General features: G+C 39.4%; 1 protein-coding gene across 3 annotated transcripts in view; it reads right to left on the bottom strand.

Annotated features, from left to right (window-relative positions):
* Positions 1 to 68: 68 nt before the first annotated feature.
* The window catches only part of LOC136559821 (vasoactive intestinal polypeptide receptor-like), a 29,341-nt gene continuing 6,761 nt past the window's right edge, over positions 69 to 22,648 (bottom strand). The window contains exons 2-13 of one of the 3 annotated variants that reach the window (XM_066555262.1): positions 18,977 to 19,076; positions 15,568 to 15,675; positions 14,721 to 14,830; positions 12,394 to 12,491; positions 10,373 to 10,505; positions 9,795 to 9,948; positions 8,061 to 8,121; positions 6,891 to 6,960; positions 6,259 to 6,350; positions 5,480 to 5,609; positions 4,113 to 4,154; positions 69 to 1,343 (exon numbers count right to left, since the gene is read on the bottom strand). In XM_066555262.1, coding sequence (XP_066411359.1) covers positions 1,155 to 1,343; positions 4,113 to 4,154; positions 5,480 to 5,609; positions 6,259 to 6,350; positions 6,891 to 6,960; positions 8,061 to 8,121; positions 9,795 to 9,948; positions 10,373 to 10,505; positions 12,394 to 12,491; positions 14,721 to 14,830; positions 15,568 to 15,675; positions 18,977 to 19,076 — 1,287 coding nt within the window. In that variant the 3' untranslated portion in view covers positions 69 to 1,154. The remainder of the gene's footprint in view (positions 1,344 to 4,112; positions 4,155 to 5,479; positions 5,610 to 6,258; positions 6,351 to 6,890; positions 6,961 to 8,060; positions 8,122 to 9,794; positions 9,949 to 10,372; positions 10,506 to 12,393; positions 12,492 to 14,720; positions 14,831 to 15,567; positions 15,676 to 18,976; positions 19,077 to 22,648) is intronic. The other 2 variants (XM_066555352.1, XM_066555442.1) reach the window with 2 other exon arrangements.

The raw sequence follows: 22,648 nt of genomic DNA, 5'->3' as shown, positions 1-22,648 counted from the left end.
CCAAAAAGGGATCAGGGCTCTTTTCACAGCCCAAATCAAATATTTCTGCAATAAATTTTAGCACTGCCCAGGATTATTAACCATTTATTTTATAAAGCCTCAAATGAGATATTCAAACTGACACAAAATTAAATGTACAAACTCAAATGGAATGTACAAACTGACATGAAGTAAATGTACAAGCTCACAACAGCTGTAATTACCACTTGCATTTTATAGATGTACATCATACATTTTGGATACAAATTCTCATTACTATGCCCAGCAACAAAACACAGGAACAGAGGTTACAAGTAAAAGTTGATAAGAAGGTCAGAATAGACAAAATTACTCATTACAACAAACATATGGTATTGTGACAGATGGGTTAAATGCCTAATTAATAAACAACTTATTAGAATCATTTCTAGAAGCCTGGAAAATTCACCTCTTCTCTAATAGGACTAGAGATGAAGCACCTAAAATCAGCAAAGAGATTTTCAGGAGACAAATATTTGCTGACCTAAATAATTAACCAAGAGCAGGGCAAACTGAGGGACTGGAATATGGGGGTTTTTAAAGCTGAATTGATACTGGGACTCAGAGAGTGAATGGATGGCTGTGTTTATGTAAAAATAAAGTACACAGACGTTAAGCAGAAAAATCATAAACTTATGTTTCTATAGTTGTAAGTAAGAATATGCCTTAAGTAAAAAACTGTATTGATAAGATGGTGAAGGGTTTATAATGCAGGGGTAATGTTGTATAGGATAAACTAAGAGTTTAGAAGTTATAATAGAAGCTGATCTGTGTAAGTGTGACAGAAGCCATTGGATAAAAGTATCTGCAGTCCAGGAGAAATAGGTGATAGGTAAGAAAAGCAAAATAAACCTTGTAACAACTGTCCATTGGGTTAGAAAGTTCTACATTGTCTTGTAACAAAGAAATTATGACTACTCTGAGCTATGGCCGACTGCTTGCTCCTCTAAAATCTCACAGCCTCTGAGGCTGGTGTTTATCTGAGCAATAAATCATTTTTAGCCCAAAAATAGCCCCATCCCTTCATTGTTAGGGGGCGAGAGCTCCTGCCACTATGGGAAGCCACAGAGGATCCAGTTGGCCACCTCATGGGTGGAACATTGCAGAGCGCCAGCAGCTGGTCCTGCTGGAGCCCCTCAGACCGTGGTGACACCATCCTGGAGCACTGAGGTTCTCCTCTTGGGGCTGATCCTGTCCAGCAGGGAGAGCTGAGTGACGTAGTTGACAGGGCTGGTTTCCCTGGACAGAGCCCCGTGCTTGTGGCTGAAGGTCAGGTACTCCTGGTACTGCCACTTGCACAGCTGCTTCTTCAGCTCAGTTTGAACCTGCAGGAAGTTACAAACAAAGAGAAAATTAGGACTTGATGAACACTGGAGGTAAAATACGGCCAAAAGTCTGCTTGAGTACTTAGCCCAGATAAACCAGGATTAAGCATTAATGCATTTTTAGAAGAATTTGATCTCTGTCCTTATTCCTTTTGAAAAGAAACAGATTTAATTTCAAAAAATCAGAGGATGGCATGCAGAAGTACATTTGGCCATCAGGGCAGGTTGCTGGCAATAATTATAATTTTGGTGGCCCCTATTCTGCCTTAATTTTCCCTGTTAAGCACACAGACAACCCCTGGGTACAACTTCATGGATGGCCCTCAGGATCTTCCAACAATCAAATAAACAAGAGGTCATCAAAAGTCATCTACTTCAGAAATGTAATTTGAAAGTTTTGTTTGGGTGCAATCCCACAGTGTGTCTTCTGAAAATGATAATTTCTACCCTGTTTTTTTGATATGAGTTATTTTCAGGTTATAAGGTTTCAAAGTGGATGTCAGAATAGAAAATGCTGAGAGTGGCTTGTGTTCATGGTGAAAGGCTTTTTGGAACCAATTTTGTTTTGTTTGAGGAAAAAGGCTGGCCAGAAGTAAAGCAATATGAATGGTCTGGTTTCAGGATCAAATGCTGGTCCTATTGAAGTAGAAAAGGAGACTGAAGGCTGCGACAGCAATAGGAATACACTGAAGAATTCGTAAACATTTTCAAAAATAAGAAAACACAAACTTGAAGAGGGAGGTATTTACTGGATAATTATTGAACATTCATGAAATGCTGATGAGCTCTGGCATGTTGTGTGCAGCTACTGAGAATGTATGAACATTGTGAGTTCATAGCTAGTAAGTGGTGAAAGAATACAATTCCAGCTGCATCATTTCCTCCACCAATCCAGTGTTCCAGCTCTATCCCAGCAAACTCAAGGCCCTCCAGCACTCCTCAGTTTCATCCATACTCATAACACCTCCCCTGGCAGCAGCACAGCCTCTCACATTGTCACAGACACTCAAAACTGAAGAAACACACACACACACACACACACAGAAAATAATAATTAGTTTTTATGATTGCAAGGAACCACAGCAGATGCACTGCCAAGTGGTAATGAGTGGCCAAGCTGCTCCAGGAGCAGATATCCCTAAGGAATGTGGAAAAAAGCCAACCCAGCTTCATTCTGGGGCCAGAGATCAGGCTCTGCCTGTCCTGATTTTAACACCTACTGCATTTCTGTGTTGTGGGGTACAATATGCAAGCTATTAAAAGGCTGTTGAAGCAATTAAAGGGCTGCTGGCAAGGAGTCTGTGATGCAGAAGACAGGTTGGAAGTAGAGCTTTCTGTATTCACAGCTAAGTCCTGAAGGCACTCTCTCAGAATGGCCATTATGAATTGTTTTCCTAAGTAACAAACATAGGTTAGGAATTACCCATAGGTAGTTACTCACAGGTAGGGTTACTTGCACCTTGCACCTCCTTTTAGCCATTCCTGTGAGGTGCAGTGGTGTCTCCAGGGAAGGGATGGAGGGATTGGAGGGTAAATCCTGTGAGGAGCAGCTGAGGGGCGCAGCCTGGAGAAAAGGAGGCTCAGGGGGGACCTTCTTGGTCTCCACAACTCCCTGAGATGAGGTGGTAGGTGAGAGTTGGCCTCTTCTCCCAGGGAACAGGGACAGGAGGAGAGGGAACAGCCTCAAGTTGTTCCAGGGCAGGATCAGTTGGACACCAGCAGGAATTTCCCCATGGAAAGGGGGCTCAGGCCTTGGCAGGGGCTGCCCAGGGAGCTTTGGAGTGCCCATGCCTGGAGGTGTCACCTGGAGGTGGCACTGAGTGCTCTGGGCTGGGGACAAGGTGGGCATGGGGCACAGATGGGACTTGACAATCTTGGAGGGCTTTTCCAACATTAATAATTCCATATTGTATGAGAATTGTCCAAGTTTAAGCCACTGCAGAGACTGAGGCACCATTAGTGTGTCATTCTCAACTTATTTATTCACTTTTCTCAGGATGAAATGCAGTTTTACATTTTCTCATCAGTTTTGATTTGTCCTGCTCTTCTGGGGGGAAACGCCAGCAAATTTAGTGAGGTTTTTAAATGATGTGCTCACTACATTCTACTGCAGGGAGTTTAGCCAAATTCTACCATTGCTATAAAAACAGGAAAGAAAGTATTTGAACAAAAGTCTTGATTACATGAGCAGACCTGGAAAGGGGAAAGGGGAAAAGAGAAATAGGAAAGGAAAAGGGAAAGGGGGAAAACGAAAGGGAAAGGGGGAAAACGAAAGGGAAAGGGGGAAAACGAAAGGGAAAGGGGGAAAACGAAAGGGAAAGGGGGAAAACGAAAGGGAAAGGGGGAAAAGTAAAGGGAGAAGGGGAAAGGAAAGAGAAAAGAGGAAAGGAAAGGGAAGGGGGAAAGTAAGCAAGTCACCAGGAGAAAATAAACCTAGAGAAAGTGAGGAGCTCTACAAGGTTTCCATTGAGTTATCATCATGATAGCTATCAAACATAAATCAGGAGAAAAGTGCCCTGACAGGAAACTCAACAACCATTTTTAAAGGGTCATTGCTTCAAAGTTCATTTTGTGTCCTCCTGCCAGAACTGTATGAATACAAATAAAGTCAACAAAGCTACCAAGGGACAAAAAAAGATGTGGGGATGTCATGGCTTCAGGAGCAGATCAAAGACAGATCTGTTCTGAAAATAGGAAAAGAAATTAAAAAACGAGAGGGAACTGTGAGTTTTAAAGGTTTTGATAATCTCATGTACTTTAGTTACTCACCTCTGCATTTGAGAAGCAATATAGGAGAGCAACAACAAAACCCTAGGACAGGGAGGGTAGGGAGAGAAAAAACATGGATTTAAAATCTGGAATCAATAACAGACATCGAGTTTCATTCACAGTGTGTGCAAGACAACAAAGAATGCATATTTCCCAGTTTTCTATTGGAGTTCAGGCAGTGTGACGCTATTTACTGAGTTTTCATAACAGAATTAAATTTCTCAGTGGACTGGTGACATTTTATGTTTATTACTTATTATAATAAATATTATTTGTTATAATAAATATTATTTATATATTATATACAATAAATATAATTTATGTATATACAATAAATATTATTTATTTCTTGTCCAGAGACAAAAAAGATAAACTTGCTCTTCACTGTACCCTACAAACAAATTCTCCCTCAGATAAGGCAAGCATGGGAGAGGGATCATTTGCAACACATGTCAATGTGGACAAGCTGTGGTGGGGTGCAGGGGAAAGGGGATGGGAAAATAAATCAGCTGTTCAGTACAAAATGTAACACACACAGGCCCTGACCCTCTCAAATCCACGTTCTGAGTAGTGGAACAGCAAAATCAATGAGATATTAAGGTGGTTCACTGCCCCTGAAGGGTAAGGGCAGAGCAGGTGGTTATGTCCTCTTATTCACCACCCCTCTTATCATTATTTCATGTAAAATCATTTTCAATCAGTTCACCTTAATCCACAGCCTGGTCTTCACGGTGTTCTGTCATTGTTATTCAAGAAACATAGATATTTTATTTATTTTGTGATTATTCATACAAAGTCTGACCCAGAGATTTCAAATAATAAGGGAGCAAACAACAGAAGAGCTCCTGAAGGAGTGAGATGGGATGTGCGCGTTGAATTTGGATGCATTAATAAATCCTGCTCTAAGAACCAGCCTGAAGTGAGGTGGTGTCACTGACACATTTATGAAAAATCCTTGTGCCAGGATTTCTTCTCCTGGCAAGATAAGAAACCTCAGCTTCTCCATGTTTTGCTCCTCTGGAATGTGATTTGGAGAATTGTTTACCCAGCATGTGAATTGTTTTTACTTAATAACCAATCCCAGTCCAGCTGTGTCAGGACTCTGGTCAGTCATGGGGTTTTATTATTCATTTCTTTCTAGCTTTCTGATGTCTCCTCTCCCTTTCTTTAGTATAGTTTTAGTATATCATTTGAATAGATATCATTTTAATCTTTTAATATAGTATATATCATAAAATAATAAATCAGCCTTCTGAAACATGGAGTCAAGATCCTCATCCCTTCCTTCATCCTGGGGACCCTCAACCACCACCACAGGGTGGTACAGCCCAAACATCTCAGGGCTGTTCAATTTTTGTCCATCTTACCTGAAATGAGCCCAGGCCCAGCTCGATGTAAAGCCGAGCCTCCAGCCCAGTGCTCTCAGGGAAAAATGCAAACACAATGTAGTGCACCCCAAAGAGGGGGATCAACAGTAACGTGGACTTTGCAAGTCTCCTGGAAAAGCAAGAATTAAAGAACAATGCACTGTTAGAAACAGGGAATGAGGGACAGCAATTGCATGCAGGAATATTTTAAAATTCAGAGAACAGCTCCAAATGGAGGCAGCTGCATTCATTTGGATGAAGAAATTTGGAGAAGTTGTGGAAAGGTCTTGTGACTGCACTGATGGGATCCCCAATGGTTGTGAGGGGTTTGTAAACAGCCAGGACCAGGCTTAGTCCTGTTACTACATCTTTATTTATTTATATATTTTTTATTTTTTCTCTATTTATTTTCTCTATTTATTTTATCCTGTTTCTGCAAGGAATTTATCCTGTTACTGCATCTTTCTCTATGTGGCCATTTGCGTGGAAAGGACTGGGAGTGACATGGATTAATCACCTGACATTTGGTGTTTACACTTTCAAGTTTTGAAGTTTCCTACTTTATTGTTTTACTTTTCTCTTTATCCCTGACACATGCACCCCATCCTTTTTGCTCTGAAATAAAAACGACATGTGATATTTGGGCTGAAAAAGAAAGTTCACATTGTCATTTCTTCTCTTTCTATTGGAAGAGGAGTAGAACATTCTGTTCTCCTACTCAGATAAAATTTTTGCAGCAGTTAGAACAGGTCAGTCCTTAGAGACACAGAAATACTTACACAAAGTGGCTTGAATGGCTCCCTCCTCCCTCCTGGGATTTCAGTTTATGGACAAGAATCCTGATCACATTAACGAATATAATAAAGTTAATCTGCAAAGACAAGATAAAATCTGTAAATTTACTACAGTCCAGGACATGCCTTCAGTTGTTACAACTAACTAAAAATCCCCACTTTCAGTTGTTGCGCTGCTATAAACAAGTGCTCATCCCTTCTCAGCTCAGATCAATAGCTTTACAAATAATTATTATATTTCCCACCAAAATATAGTTGTACACAAAATATGGTGAAAGTTACGTTGAATTATTGTAGACCAACACATCTTAATATCATTTTATGTCTGATATTAATGCCTTGTACTTCTGCTCAGAACTTTAAATTTAGATTTTAAATTTAAATTTTTAAATTATCTAAAAAAGTTCCCCCCTGTTCTCATCATTGTTTATGACAGGGATTATACCAGATATAGGCCTAAAAACCAGATTGCTCCCTCCCTAAATTCAGGTGGTATAAATTCGTGGATAAGGGGGATTTTTTTTTGTCTTAGTTTACAATCATAAGAACTCATTTTAAAAGCACACTAGATAAAATTATCTATATGCAGAAACTCGAGGGAAAATGAGAAACCTTACCAATACAGTCAGCAGGATGGGGCCTTTGATGATCCATAACACCACTCCATTTTCATCATCATCCCAACATCTGAAAGAAAAACGGAATCAGGTTTTTCATCTGTCCCATGGGAGCTTCCTCCCCACAAAAGCACTTCTGCCACAGGAAAGGGAATTGGTGGACACCAAGTTTGTATCACTGTCTAATTGTCCCTGGTTTCCCTGTGGTCCAATCTAAAGAAAACTCAATCAGCAAGAATCACAGATTGAAGAACCAAAGCAAAGTGAAAGAAAACCACATTTGTATTTTTAAGCTTCTTTCCTGCTCTTCTTACCACTCTCAATCAACTTCTTATTCAACTCTCCTGAGTTTTGACCAGGTGGGTATAAAAGAGAATCTTTTTCAGCTGATGTGAAATGATCTGAAAGGCCTTCAGGATAGTTACAGCAAACAATATTTCTATCTGGGGGTCATGTTAAAAGATACAGATAAAAATAAAATAATTGAATGAAAACAAAAGAAGAAACTACTGAAGACAATGTTGATTGTTTGGGAAGTTCTCATTTGAGGAGATTTGGGTTAGTTATTTATGGTTGAATTTATACAGAAACAGCAATTTTCTTGTAATACAATTATTTCAAGGACTGGAATTAGGGAACTTAGATGAAATTTCAATAGTTAATATGATATTCTCAGGTTTTCTTACACCACATATGGACATGGATAGCTTACAGCAAACAATATTTCTATCTGGGGCTCATATTAAAAGACACAGATAAAAATAAAATAATTGAATAGAAACAAAAGAAGAAATTACTGAAGACAATGTTGATTGTTTGGGAAGTTCTCATTTGAAGAGATTAGGGTTAGTTATGGTTGAATTTATACGGAAACAGCAATTTTCTTGAAATACAATTATTTCAAGGACTGGGATTAGTGAACTTAAATGAAATTTCAATAGTTAATATGATATTTCCAGGTTTTCTTACCCCACGTATGGACATAAAAATCACAAGACCTATGGTATTTTTTCACTTATGTACAAGCTGTAAAAATTAAAGGTACAGCTTTGAATCCTGAAAGTTTTTTCCCCTTACCTTTTTCGGTGCACACCTTTTTTCCCCTTCAAAAAAACCAGAAGACTGTAAAAAATAGGATCTTTTGTGTTCCTTATCCCAGCTCTGACTCACCCAGTGTTCTGTTGATGGATTCGTGTGAGGACCCAAGCAAACATCACGGCAGTGGGAGCTCCTGTGCAAACCAACAGCAACACAAGAATTGGTTTGAAAATCCTGTCCCTTGGAATTCTTTTTCCAATAGGTTCACAGTGCAGCAGGTTGGATTAAAGGTCAGTTTGTGGGTCAGACAATTTTCAATAACTTCATGAAAGAATTTAATTTGCAGTTCAGAGAAAGGAAAAAAAAAAAGAAAGGAATAAAAGGGCAGGAGAATGAGATCATAACAAAGGAGAACAGGGGATGTGGTGAAACCATGTTTTCAGAAATGAATGTAAAGAATTACTTGAAGGCTGGGATAGGAATTGCAAGCACTTACGAAGCTGGAGTAAGCATTTATTTAGCTGGGGCTCTTTTTTCTTGTGGATTGTGGCCAACAAACACCCTTTGTACAGCAACTGGAAGAGTTCATAATTTTGTCCTAAAGACTCTAATCACCCCAGAGCAATCAGTTGATAAGAATTCCATGAAAATTTAACTGAATCCAGTGATTTCTAGCCTTGCTTTATCACTGCTTATCCTTCTGTCCTACATTTTTGACTGGGGGTTTTTAAGGCCTATAAAGCAGAAATTGCTTTTTCCCTCCTCCTGTGGAATTGAATTTTCAAAGACTAAGTGACTTTCAAAACTGCCACAAAAGGGACTCTAGTGTGAAACAGGTGCACCTACAGAAATATAGCGAATTTATTTCTAAGTATCATTTGAGATGTGTGGGAAGGGCTCAGAATTTGTCCTTCCAGATTTTTGCCCTTTGCTCAACTCCTTTGAGCTGGGACCTTGTTAAATTCAAGCTGGCTTTTTAATTAAGGAAAATAAATATTTCCCTCCACATCACCTAAGATGAGCGTTATCCCTGAGGTATCTCTCACCTTCCACTGATTGCAGAAGGAGATGAGGATTACCACATTATTAATTGAGTTGTTTGCTTTCTTATCTCAAGTTGGCCATGATTAATCAAGGGCTGAGAGTCTACTTTCAGACAACCCTATTTGGAATAGCTCCCAAAAAAATTAATTACATTAAATAAAGTCTAAAACTCTAAAGGTGAAGGATAAATTAATATTTATTCAGGATAATTTGGATTTCACTTCTAAGTCAAAAAATGTCATTGTAACTACTCAGTTTGGGTGCCTGCATTTTAGACCAGCCAAGGTGAGACATGGGAATATCTGAGAGTCACAATCAACAATTCTGAGCAGTGAAATAAATCCTATTTATTTCACATTCCTATTCTGAGTATCAGAGATAACTTCAATTGCTGTATCACCTCAAAAGATTCCTTAAAGTCAGGAGATCTCTGAAAATAAAACCAGAGCTGTTTGATTCCTCGGCCTGGACTCACATGATTTAAGATTAATCTGTCAAATTCTGCTTGCTAAAAACAAAAGGCAATTTAGTCACCCAAATTCCTTCAGTCAGTGGAGGAATTCAAGACATTTCTAGGATATTATCCAGCCATATCACTCATCCTCCTGAGGCCTGGATTATTCACCACCATGGTGCAAATAACTGAGATATAAAAGGGAATAAAATGATGTTACTTTGATGTAACAGCACTGGATGAACGGGCCACTTCCCTCTGTAAAGTGTCACCTTTGACAGGCTCATTTCACCTCAAAACACAGATTTTATCCAGTTCTGCAAGCAACCAGAAACACTGAAGGGCACAAAGAGGAAGGCAGTACTAACCCCAGCCAGTAAATATGAACCACCACACAAACTTCTTGTTGGAAACAAAAGTCAGCAGCAGCAGGGTTTGCAGGTAGATCCCTTCGATGAGAAGCCAGAAGAAATTGGCTAAAATACTGAACTGAAAGAAGGCCACTGCAGCCTTACAAGCAACCTGGAAGTGCAGAGGAAGAAAAACCTTTTAGGTCTGCTCTTGTTATGGCTGGTTTCTACAGAACCGTAGGCAAAATTCAATGTTGCCACACAAGAATGAAGAAACAACAAAATTTCTGTAGGTTTAGGGTTTCATAATTTAAATTAACTTTATTTTAGATTTTTGAAAGGGAAATATTGGGGTTTTTATCTCACAGATTAAATTCTTTACTGGTAGAAATTGTTAGAGCTTCATTAGCGCCAACAGACCTAAATGTCAAAGCTGAGTGCAGACTTAGCACTTGGTCTTTGGGTTTGTATAAAATTGTTTGTTTAAAGATTTCAGCTTTAGCAGTAGGAGAAATAGTATGAAAATATCTCCCTGTTGCCTTCAGGTAAAGAATTAAATGTTCAGTCAAGGGGGAGAGAGAGGGGAGGTTCAGTACCGTGGACATGAGGCAGTGGTCCATAGTTTCATCTGCAAACAAAACAGCATCTTTGGTGAAAACAGCAACTGCTCTCAAGATAAAGGAGACAAACAGGTGCATGTGGATGTAATTCCGTGTGCAGTGGAATTTTCTGGCATGGAAAGAGAAAATAAAAATTGTTCTTTGAGAGAAGTTACTCCAGGTCACATCAAAAGTCAAACAGGAGCACACGAGACTGCAGTAAATGCAATAAATGATCTGTCACTATTTGAGAGGCAGACAGAGAGACAGGAGGGAGCAGAGAAGCCGTTGCCTTTTTCAGCTAATAAAAATTCCAGGATAATTGTCTTTGGATCACCACACATTTAAAAGAGATGCCAGAAGCAGAGAATAACTGTGGGGGTCTTGGGCTGGATTATGATAACACCTCTTAATTATTTTAAATAACATTTTTGTTAAACAAGCTTGCATCAGGCTTTTCAGCCCCTTTTGGGTCAAAGAAAAGATTGAATTGGTGCCAGTCACATGGTATGGGATGGCTCCAGAGCAGTTGCCCTAAACTGCTTTAATCTGATGAGAAGCAGTTGAGGGAGCTGGGAAAGGGGCTCAGCCTGGAGAAAAGGAGGCTCAGGGGAGACCTTCTGGCTCTGCACAGCTCCTGACAGGAGGGGACAGCCAGATGGAGCTGGGCTCTTCTCCCAGGGAACAAGGACAGGACAAGAGGAGAAGGCCCCAGGTTGTGGCAGTCACCCAAACTTGACATTGGATATTAGGGAAAATGTCTTTATGGAAAGGGTTGTCAATACTGGCACAGGCTGCCCAGGGAAGGGGTTGTGATGCCTTAAGTTTTAGCTTTCATATTTTCCAGATTCTGTACTGCCTTGGTATATAACTCTGAACTTCACAAAAGTGTTATCAAGTTCTTCTCACAGTTCAGTCACACAAAACAATCCTTTTCCAGCCCCAGAACCAAGGACACCATTGCAGCTTCAGGCCCAAAAAGTGCAAACAACAGCAAATTGAGGAGAGCAAACTGGGAGGATGGGACTGCATAACCTGAAGCTGTAATTGGACAATTAACCCCAATATGGAAATGGACCAAAACTTATAAAAATGTGAAAACTCATGACCCAGCATCCATCTTGGGTCCATCTTAGGTACAGCCACAGCCAGGCTCTTGTGCTGCCCAAGGTTTATCCTTTGAAGGCCTTTTAATAAATCCCTAATTTTTTCCTTTAACTCTGTCCAGCCTCTGTTCCAGGTCAGCCTCTTTAGGCATCAGTTGAGTCCCCAACTCTGTGGGAATTTAAAACACGTGTAGCTGTGGTGCTTGGGGTCCTGGGTCAGTGATGGACTCGGCAGTGCTGGGTTAATAGTTGGACTTGATCTAAAATGTCTTTTCCAGCCCAGTAATCCTCTGGTTCCCTTTCCCTAGACTGCCCTGTGCACATTTTGCTTTCAGCTGAAGGAATCTCCCCCAAGGTTTGGATACATCAGCCTTGTGCTCCTGGGTCCCTCTGTAAGGGCCTTTGAGGCTGCCAACCCACTCCAGTCAGGGAGCTGCTCTGTGCTCTGCCTCAACCAAACCCCAGATCCACTTCCTAATAACCAACATCATCAAATGAGGCATTGAAATTTAATTAAATCTCTTTTTTATAGCTCTCAGTTATGGAAGCAATAGCCTTTCACAGAGGGAATGGACAATTTAGGAAACTCTGTTCACAGGACGTGAGATAATGATTCTGCAGAGTCTGTCCTGCCATGCACTGTATGAATGATCAAAAAATGTTAAAATTGATCTAAAGTTAGAGCATTTCCACTGTATGGTGTCATTAAGGAGATTAACAGAGAATGCCCAGCTTGATTGTTTTAACATTTGAAACATTGCAGCACGAGTAGGGAAGGACGACCGCCATCAAAGGAGTTATGTCTTAGAATGATTAGAAAACAACCATAAAAAAATCCTACAAAACAAAAGCACAGAGGATCCGAGAGAAATTGTCTTAAGGCATGCTGAGAAAAAGCCCATTTATATTTACCTGAAGGCAGCAAAGACAATTAGAGCTGTAATGAGCGAAGTCACGGATGCTGCGTAGCCAGCGGTGTAGACACGCCAAAATGCAGAATAATAGGATTTCTGAGGGGAAAAAAGACACAGCCCAATGCAGGTGGTGGTGCTGGATGTGTCCTGGGGGGCTCATTCCACTGGGACACATTTCCCTCATTCAGTCCCACAATCTCTGTGCTGTTTTTCATGCTTAAGATCTGTTTCAGGATTTTCCACCACTAATAAAAGTTTTCCTTTGAGTCTTACTTAACCCTACACAGGAGAGACGTTTCACACTCCACAGTCTTATCTGACCCCTCTGAGCATGTTCTGCAGGAAAATATTAACTGTGGTATGTAAACACCTTTTCTCATGTCAGTACATAAAAACTCTGGAGCACTGGAACGTTCTGGTGGGAGATTTGTGAAGCTGTTGCTTTAGACCCGGGCCAAATTCAATAAGTATTGATTTTCATAAACAGCTACAGCTGAAAGAGAAATAAAACTCTCAATTTGCTGGTGAGAAAGCTGAAACATTGATAAAGAGTCACATCAGGTTGTGAAGGTAATTAAAAGCCAAGGAAATCACCTCACAGTCCTTAATTCTCTGGACAATTCTTCCTTGCTGTGTATTGTAGCACTGTAAATTTTTTTTTTAGAATTTCCTTGTTCTCAATTAAGACCTATATCCTAAGAAATCTTAATCTATGTTTTAAAAAAAATAAAGCTTGTTTAATTTGCTTTAACTATGCAAATTTTATTCTGATTCACTACAAGATCGCCTAATTATTTAAAATCCCATGACACTAAATTCTCTGGACCCAGGCAAATTTCCTCCTTATAAACCCAGTGGACACTTTGTTCTCTAACTGATCCCAAATCTGTTTATAAAAAAGGCTGCAATTCTAGGTTGAGACAGCAAATTAGAAATTTTAAATAGATCCATAAAGAGATCTTGTAAACCTGACATGATATGAATCATCCTGGTGTTTCTGCAATAGTCCTGATCTTTTATACAGCATTTTCAAAACACAGATGAAAATTAGAAAAGAGATTATTTAATTTAATAATAAAGGGTTTCAATTATTTTATCTGGTTTTGTAGGATGGATTAAGAAACAACACTAAGCAGAAAAGACATCATAAGTGTTCACTGCACATACAAAATACAAAGCAAGTGGCTCTATTAGGACACAATTGAGATTTTTACTCACTTCCCTATGTGTGCAGTGCAGCAGAGATTGCTGATTTTATCTTCCTTTTGTAGTCAAACGTTGTGGATTTGACTGGAATAACAAGCTAAACACAGACAGAGCACAGACAGCGGCTCTGTGCAGAAATCTGCTATCATTGTGAAATATAAATACAGCTCCTTGCTTGATTTTAGCCTAGACCAGCCAGAAATGATGCCTGGTTTAGCATAATCCAGGGAGGGCTTGGAGAAGCCACCTGGAGAGTGAGTTTAGCCCTGTGGGAGAGCCCCATGTGGGCTGGAGATGTGTGCTCCAGAATACACCTCCTTTTATGAATTTACATCCCTCTGAACTGTTCAGGTTATTTCCAGCATCTTTCTAGAAGGCTTTTAAGCAGTTATTTAAATTTTCTAAGCATTTATTTAAGCTTTAAAAACATTTCTCTTTTTTTTCTTTGCAAAGCACAAATATTCTTATTTATAGAAGGTCATTGAGCTCTAGATATGAACTCCAGTAGGATGAGGAGGAATGTGGAAATTTAAATCATATCAAGATGTGGATGTGAAAGAAAGTCTGAAGCTTAATTGAGCATGAATGATGATTTTCAGAGAGGAAAAATATTCACTTCCTGCTCCACTGAATACCTGATGTAAAGTGGGGAAATATTCAGTGGCATCCAAGAGTTCCCTCCTAAGGGTGTGTGTTGACCACCAGGCTATAAAGTTAAGAAATATTTTTTTCTATGACTCAAAGATAATCTGAAAAAAAAATGCAAATAGGAGGAATACAAAGGAATTTTCCCTGAAAAAAAAAAAAATCCCTGAGGATTGGTGGGTAGGGTTTCCCTGAGAAATGTGTGCATGATAAGGATTTACATCACCTCTGTCAGGGAACCAAATCTTAGTTTGGACAGGTGAACTAAGCATGAGTTTAACCAATGGGAGAGTTTTGGATGAAGAGGACAGTGCTGACTGCTGCTCACTTGCTTTATGTTAAACCCAATTTTTTAAACAAGTTCTAAGTATTCCTTAAAAGTTTTGGGTTTAGCACTGAAAACGGGCAATTTTCAGACGTCTGGAGCATCCAGCTGCTCAGGAGATGTTCAGAAGCAGGAAATGAAACTCCCACCTGATCCTCAGGTCCTTTACTGGAACCTTCATCAAAGCCACAGGCAATGGTGTATGGTGGGAATGGCTCTGACCAATATTCCTCCTGTGTACAGTTCCTCTGAAGGAAACCTTCCAGGGGAAAACACAGCAGAAAATGAATTAGGGGTGCTGCTGTTCTTTAAGTTGTGATGAGTGGCAACAATTTCTTATTACCCCTTTGATTCCTAAGTTAGGGACTTAGAGGTTGAGTCATGTTCAGAGAGATTAGCCATAAGAATGGCAATATTCTCTATATCTATCCTTTAAAAAATTGAGGGACACGTTCCCAGTCATTTCAAGATGCAGTGGGACTTGTGCATTTCATATGGGAAATCAACTCTGTAAATTCATTCCTTCCACAGAGGAAATCAAATTATATATTCACAACATATTTTGGGATTTTGGGCAAAGCCCTGAGCCATCTTTTCCAGACGGGAAGCTCCATACAAGTTTTAATCTTGGTCCCGCTCTGACTGGAGGATTGGACTGGCTGACCTTAGGATGTTCTTTGTAATATAAATTAATGTACAGTTTTATAAATCAGTGATTCTAGGAGATATAAATTTATAAATTTAGCAGCATGGTGCACTTGTCTATTGTATTTACATCACCAAAGGGATTAAATAATTCAGTAGAGCAAAACACAAAACACAAGAGTGTCAATATTGACCCCAAGCTGAGATGTGTATCTGGATAATTACTGAATGCTGACTGACATAAGAGCATTGAAAATCAGGAAAATATGAAAGAATCCTCAACTACTAGAATTCCTTTAAAAAAATTTAAAAAAAACCAAATAGGGATAAGAAGAATGGGAAAAGTCTTGCCATGTGTACTGGTGAACTCTTCAAAAAATCGTGGGCAGGGAATTTTAACCACTTCCCCAAAAGTGGCTCTGGGCCAGCAGGTTAAACCATCCCAATCTCTGGCACATCCTGTAAAAAGAAAAAAAAAGTGCCTCTAAATAAAGAAAATCACAGAGAACATCACACATTTGATCTCCCATAATGAGACTGTGGCTTTCCCACTCATTCACATGCAAGAAGAGCCACAGCAGGACGTGCAGCTCTGCAAATGAAGGAGTGGAGTGTTTTCCTTTTCTCCTTGAATGCATCCTTGCTCACACTTGGTATTCCAGCTGGACCTTCCCCCTCCTTATCTCATGAGAGAATGTACCTGAAATTCAAGCAGACACAATCCCAAAGTCAAATCAATTGGAGCTCTTTTGTGTTGTCAAAACAAAAGCCACCGAAATAAAAGTATTGAATAATGATTAGCACTTGGGATTTCTCATTACTCCTTTCCCATTCCTTGAGATTTCTCATTAGAGAGTCTAACTGAAATGCATCAGACTTAAAACTCAGCATTAACCTCTTTATTTCATGTTTAAAAATCTACCAATTTCACCTGGCTTAAAGGAAATAAGGACTGAAGTCCCAGTCTTAGGCAATCAATGGCATTTTTGTGATGGATTTCCAAAGGGATTAAATCCATCCCAAACTAGAACATCTCAGCATTGTAATAAATGACCCTCACTGGGAGTGGGTTTGAATGTGGAATTCATGAGGTTCCCTAAAGCAGAGACTGCTGGCTGATGACACAGGGTGTGCTCCTGGCTCTGAGCTCCCTAAAAAGGATTTTCAGAAGTTTCAGTGAATCACAGCTTTGTCACAGCTTTGTCACAGCTGCATCACACTGAGACCTCAAGCTGTTGGCAAGTGGGGGTGGGGGCAGCACAGAAAAAATTGCCATCATGTAAATGTGCCTGAAACAATAAAAAAACCCCATCAGGCTCTAACCAAAACGAATCTCTAGGTAGTCATAAGGGGGATATAAAGCAGGGTTTATATAAAGTTGGGTTGGGAGATGTTATTTCCTTCCATGATTCTTCTCTACGATGGATGACGAGGCAAATCTGAAGTTGTCAAGTTGAAATGTGGAAGCAATTCTTGCCTGTAGCTGAGCAAAGTTCCTGACTGACTTTCAAAAGGATAGTCCTGAGAATCTCCCACAGAATTATCCTCACATCACCCTGGGGAGGATGAAATTCCTGGTGTACCCAATTTTCCAGGGAAAAGAGAGGCCCTCACTCATTAGCTGTAACTTTAATTGCCTCAAATAAGTCAGCTAATCTTTGTTATGTTCTTTTTGTGATCAACAGAAAGAGACAGAGCCTTCCAGAGCTGATTCATCCCAAATATTGGTGCCTTCTTCCTGAGGACAGGATGAATCATACTCTGCAGATACCTGGCTCTCACTGACGCTTACAGCCTAAACTCAGCTGCTAATTGTCAAATTAATGAAGTCAGGTAATATCAGCCCCACTTAGACATGCAGTGGCCCCCACACTTACAATTAGCAGCTGAAATGGTTTTTTTCTTAGAAAAGCTTGGCAGATTTGAGGGGCTGGGTCTAAAAAACTATTTTATTTGGCAATGTGGAGTTAAAAGTTTTATTTATGTGACCTTGTATAGGAACAGAACTTGTATGTCTTAAGTCTTAGAAATTATTTATTGCCAGTGACTCCTACAGTTCATAGCAAAGAAACAGCTGAGTGCAGGGAATGAAAGGGAATTTTACACCCAAGGTTTTCAAGAGCCTGGTGGTGTCCAAATCACCCAAGACTCCACAGAGAAAAGTGCAATAAGAGTTGTAGCTATGAACGTTGACACCATGGATGTTTAAGTCTTGTTCAGTAATCCAGGAATTTTTAGAAGTGAAGAAAAAAAAAAAAAGGGGGAGTTAGGACTTTCTTGATTTGACCTATTTTACACATCTGCTCCAAAATTGGAGTAATTTCACCCTGGCTTCTGCTGGTGGCATTCATTGGACACTGCTCTGTACAAGAAGAATGTGGAACAACTTCAGACTAAACTCCCTGCCACACAGACTGATTCCAGCCCAAATTCCCTGTGACTGCTGAGGTTTGACTCTGCAAACTGTGATCCCTCTGTTTGTCTAGCTGAGCTCCTGAAAACTGAAACACAAGCAATGGACTTGTACCCATCTTAGTGTAGCTTCCAGATAAAGTATTTGGGATAAATTAAGCTTAAATGATGTTCACAGTTTTTGGATTTTCACCTATTTACTAGCAGACCAAAACTGCAAATTTTTTCCAGCCCTAATATTTAATCCCAAACTATATTGAGAAAGGCTGTAAATATCAGAACAGACTTTTCAATAAAGTCTTATCTGGAGAATAAAAAGTGGAAAGGGGAGCTTTGAGAAGCTCAGAGGGGAGGTTGAAGATTTTTTTAAAAATTTAACAGAACTCTCAGAGATTTTTATTTCTTTTGTTACAAACAGGATTCTAAAACCATGTCATTATTTTTGTGTTGAAGAGGAAGATGCCTGGAATGACATCCTGTAATGTAGGTAACAATTAATTTTTGAAAATGCCTAATTTATAACAGATTTTTTGTGGTGGGTTACTGTGTGTTCTAAATGCAAAATGTGTCCAAGAGGTATTTTGGACTTTATCAAAGTGTGTGTGAGAAATAGCACCAAAATAAAATAGGAAACTAGAAGAGGAACATGAAGCATGGGAGTGATTGGAAATTTTGCAGAATAATACGAAAGACAAAGGAAATATTTTGGGGTTAGACTCTGATTTGCACCAGGCTGCTAAAGGCAGACTTCCCAGTGGTTCTAAATATTCTATCCCAACCAAATGCACGAGGTATCTTTGTCTCATAATTCCTCTGCAGAGAACAAACATCTTAAAATTCATGGAACTGAAAAATCTCAGTGAGGTGGATTCAAATTTTTCTAAGCAAAGCTGGCCAGAATAAAATATGGCTGAGTTTTGAAATAGTCTGACCATTCAGAAATTCCATGCTGAGTTATTTCAAAGCATGTTTCCAAAACCCCAGGAGGGAACACCTTACACGGCATTCTAAATATATTTTACAGGCTTTGTTTTGTGTTCATTTTAGTTTTCAAAATTTGTATCATGTAATAGACTTCTGAACATCACCACAATAAATCTCTACAAGCAAACAAGCAACCTCTACATTTGTAAAAATGTAACATTTTGAAAAACTTGGGATTTTCTTTAACTTTTTTGCCCCCCCCCAAGAATATTTTCACCAGATTGGAATGATTCCCAATGTGATACAATTTCAGTAGGGTCTTCAGGACCTTCTGGGGAGTTTCTTTGGGGTTTTGGATGTAAATAAAGAAGACTTCAGTAAAGTGAGACATTCCAAGCCAGGGGATGCCCATCAGGACCTTTACCTTTAAGATCAGGTGAGGCAGATTCGTTGTGTTGCGAGCACAGAGCCTCCTCTTTGACCACCTGCTGGAATATTTTGCATTCTGGGTGGATTCCCGTAACCTTGGCAAGAGAAAAACAAAAAAAAGAAAAAAAAAAAAAAAAAAAAAAAGAAAAAAAACCAGCAAACAACCAACCAACCAAAACCAAAGAAAACCACAAAAAAAAAAGACACAAAAACCCCCACAAATACAAAAAAAAAGCATCCAAAAAAAACCAACCAACCAACAACAAAATAAAAAATAAAAAAATAAAAACACAAAAAAAAGGGAAGAACTTCTGTGATTATCAGAATGAGAAAAGCCAGTTTGTACTTCATGAGTTATATCTTGAGGTCTGTGAATGTGAAAACTCCAGCTGAAGCTGTTTTGTTGTTTTTGGGGTTTTTTTACAAATAGAACATACACAGCACCTCTTCTCCAATCTGGATATTTTTATCCCCTTTCTTTTGCAGTTATGTTTTCCACAAAACTTAAATGTTCACAGGTTTTGGATGTTCATACATTTCACCAACTGGCCAAAATTGGATGAATCCACCAGCTGTGGGATTATTCACATCAAGTTCTTCCAACTTAAATACAGCCTGACCACAGAAATATTTCCTCTCCATAAACCAAATAACATTAAATAATTATTTAAAGAATGCTAGTCTTGGCCATAATTTATTCTGAATGATTGAAAAATTCTATAAATGTGTTATCCAAGGATGTTGCACACACATTAGACCAAGGAGCTGCTTCCATTTTAACAGATGAAGAAATGAGAAAAAAAATTATTTGAATGGGAATCTTAAGGAATTTTTTTTTCTCTCACAGGTAAGGGTACATTGAAGCAGCTAAATGGATTTCTAGACAGCACTTGTTGAACAGGGTTTAAATTCATCCTCTTAGTTACAGATATTTAGTCCCATTTATTGCCATGTATTTTGCTTGACCTCCATCTCCCCCTCCAGAAGGTTTCATGTCCCCTGTACTCCTGTGATTGTGAGATGTTCTTAATGTTCTTAATTAAATGTTCTTAATAACCTACACAACCCCAAAACAGCTTCCTCTGCAAAGGCAAAGAAATTCTGAGAAAGAAACTACATGTCAGTGTCTGCACTTGATTTATCTCATCCTTTGCAGTCCTTGGGAATTTCAAGGATGTCTCAGTCCCCCAGTTGCATCTCAAGGATGTTAAACATCCCTCAGATGTAACCCACAGTCCAGAAATGGTTGGGATGTTTGGGATGTTGGAAAATACCTCAGCCCTCTTGTGTAGACTCTGCATCAAATGTAGGCTCTACATCAGTCCTGTGCAGAAGTCTAAAATGCATTATTTGAAATCTCAAATGTGTTATTTGAAATCTCAGATGTGTTATTTGATGTCTCAAATGCTTCTACACCTTTAGGAAACTGAATTAAACTGAGTAAAGCAAGCCACTGAACTGGATACTGGATGAAATATTGGGATATTGGGATTTTCAAGACATAGGGAGTCTTACATGGAATAGAAATTATCATTTTTGTTTTGTTTCTTGCTTCTTTCTGACCTGTGCTATTTAAAACAAAGCCAGGGGCTCAGTTAGCAGGGATTTTAATGGGAAATGGATGGACCGAAGACTTTCCAACATGTTTTTGAGGAAGGCCGTAGGCCCTTTTAACCTCTAATGACTTTAAAAAGTCAGTGCAGATGCAAACATCACATCCATATTGCCTTTTCAACCTCAGAAAACTGATTTATCGGCTTTCAAAGGGTTTTCAGTGAGCAGAGCAACCAAGATTTCTTTTAGGTTCCACAGAAATGTTACTGGAAGTTATGCAGACTATTCCATCCCAGCAATAATATCTGCCAAGGGGCAAAAATTAGAGCACAACTTCATCTTTAAAAACCCTTAAAAATTCTGCCTACATTTGGGTTTTAAAGTAGCATAGACAGATTTGTCTTAATTATGAGGCCCCAGAGATGGTTCATCCATGCTAATATTAGAACAGAAAGAGGATTAGGGGCACTGTTCGAAAAGAAGTTAAGACATTGTGCTTTTTTTTATTACTTACTTATATTACTCCAGTGGGTAATTCAAAATACATTTTATAAATCAGCAAGAGTGACTCTTAAAATAGTACTTTTTGCTCTTCAACTATAGTAACTCAATTCTGAAATGAATTTTTTTCAGGTATTAATAGGATGCCTGCTCATCACTTTACATTTAAACAGACATTTCGCTTTGCAGTTTGCCCACATAACAAATGAGTTCTCTGAGTAGAAGTAACAAAATAATTGCTCCATAAATCTCTCAGTATTTCAGTTCATAAAGGTGGATTCAGCTGGACAGGAAAAATGCCATTCCTCTACTTCCTGGAATTCCTGGATTCTGTTATAGTGATAATTTTGTATTTGGAATATTCTTAGGTTTGGAGTTTAACAGTCATGGCAATTTGAGATGATGCTCTACCATCTACTCTGAGTCCTCTGCTAAAAGGTTATCCTAAAAGGCATAACCCAAAATGCAAAACAAACCACAAAATCTGCAACGTCTTAGAAAAAAAGCACTGAGGAGAGGTGGGTTAAATTAACTCCCACCTCGTGCCAGAAAAGTTGGGAATCCTAGAAACACACAGAAGCAGTTCTGAAAAAATTTCAGAGGAGGAAGAGTTCTGTTTTCTCCAGAAATCGGCCTGAGAGACACGGGCAGGTGGAATGAGGGACACTGAGGGAGTGTGCCAGACTCCTGCTGCTCAGAGTGGCTGCACCTCCTGTCTTCTCCCCCTGCTAAATCCACATCTGCTGAACCAGAGCTTCAGTCACCATTACTCATCAGAGCTGTGGGAAAAATGGAATTCTTCATTTGCAATGGCTGGGGAAGATCATACCCCACCCCTGGGAAGATGGCACTGCCTTGGTTTTACACATGACAGAGGAATTGCTGAAACAGGTCCAGGTATTCAGTCCTACCTCTGAAATTTATCTGGTGAATCATCAGGAAAAAAAAAAAAAAAGAAGATGTGATGATTTCTTTTGGAAATCCTGATCCACTGGTAGTGATACCCAGAGGTTGGGAAGGTGCTGGCACAGGGTGCCCAGAGAAGCTGTGGCTGCCCCTGGAAGTGTCCAAGGCCAGGCTGGACAGGGCTTGGAGCAGCCTGGGACAGTGGAAGGTGTTGGGGTTGCACCTGGCTGATCTTTAAGGTCCCTTCTGGAGAGAGTGGTAAAGAGAAAGAAGGCAAGGGCGTGGTAAAGAGGATAAGAGAGTGAGGTTCTCGTTACAATACCATAAATCTTCTTCTGTGCTGAATATTCTAATTCTCACTAACCAATCTAGTACAATATACAAATCCTGTAGCATTTACATACAGCCTATAAGAATCATTACATTACCACACTGTGTTACATTTTAAACCCTAAAAACTCCTCTTTGGGCCCCTTCTGCCAAGCTGGCAGGGTCTGCTCTGACAGTTGGGCCTGTCTGCAAGCAGAGGGTGTTGTTTCATCAAAAGGGGATCACCTTCAGCTGGCCACACCATTGTTTTCCAGTTGTTCAGTAACTGAGGTATCTCAAAGCTTGCTTTCATTTCAATCTCGCTTATAGTTTCTATATTCTCAAAATCTTTTGCCAGGCAATCATATTTATAAGGCTTTCCTGTTTCATCTTCCCC

This window comes from Molothrus aeneus, chromosome 1 (genome assembly GCF_037042795.1).
Source record: "Molothrus aeneus isolate 106 chromosome 1, BPBGC_Maene_1.0, whole genome shotgun sequence".
NCBI lineage: Eukaryota > Metazoa > Chordata > Aves > Passeriformes > Icteridae > Molothrus > Molothrus aeneus.
Note: the sequence above shows the minus strand (reverse complement) of the source record. Positions and strands in the feature narration are given on the sequence as shown.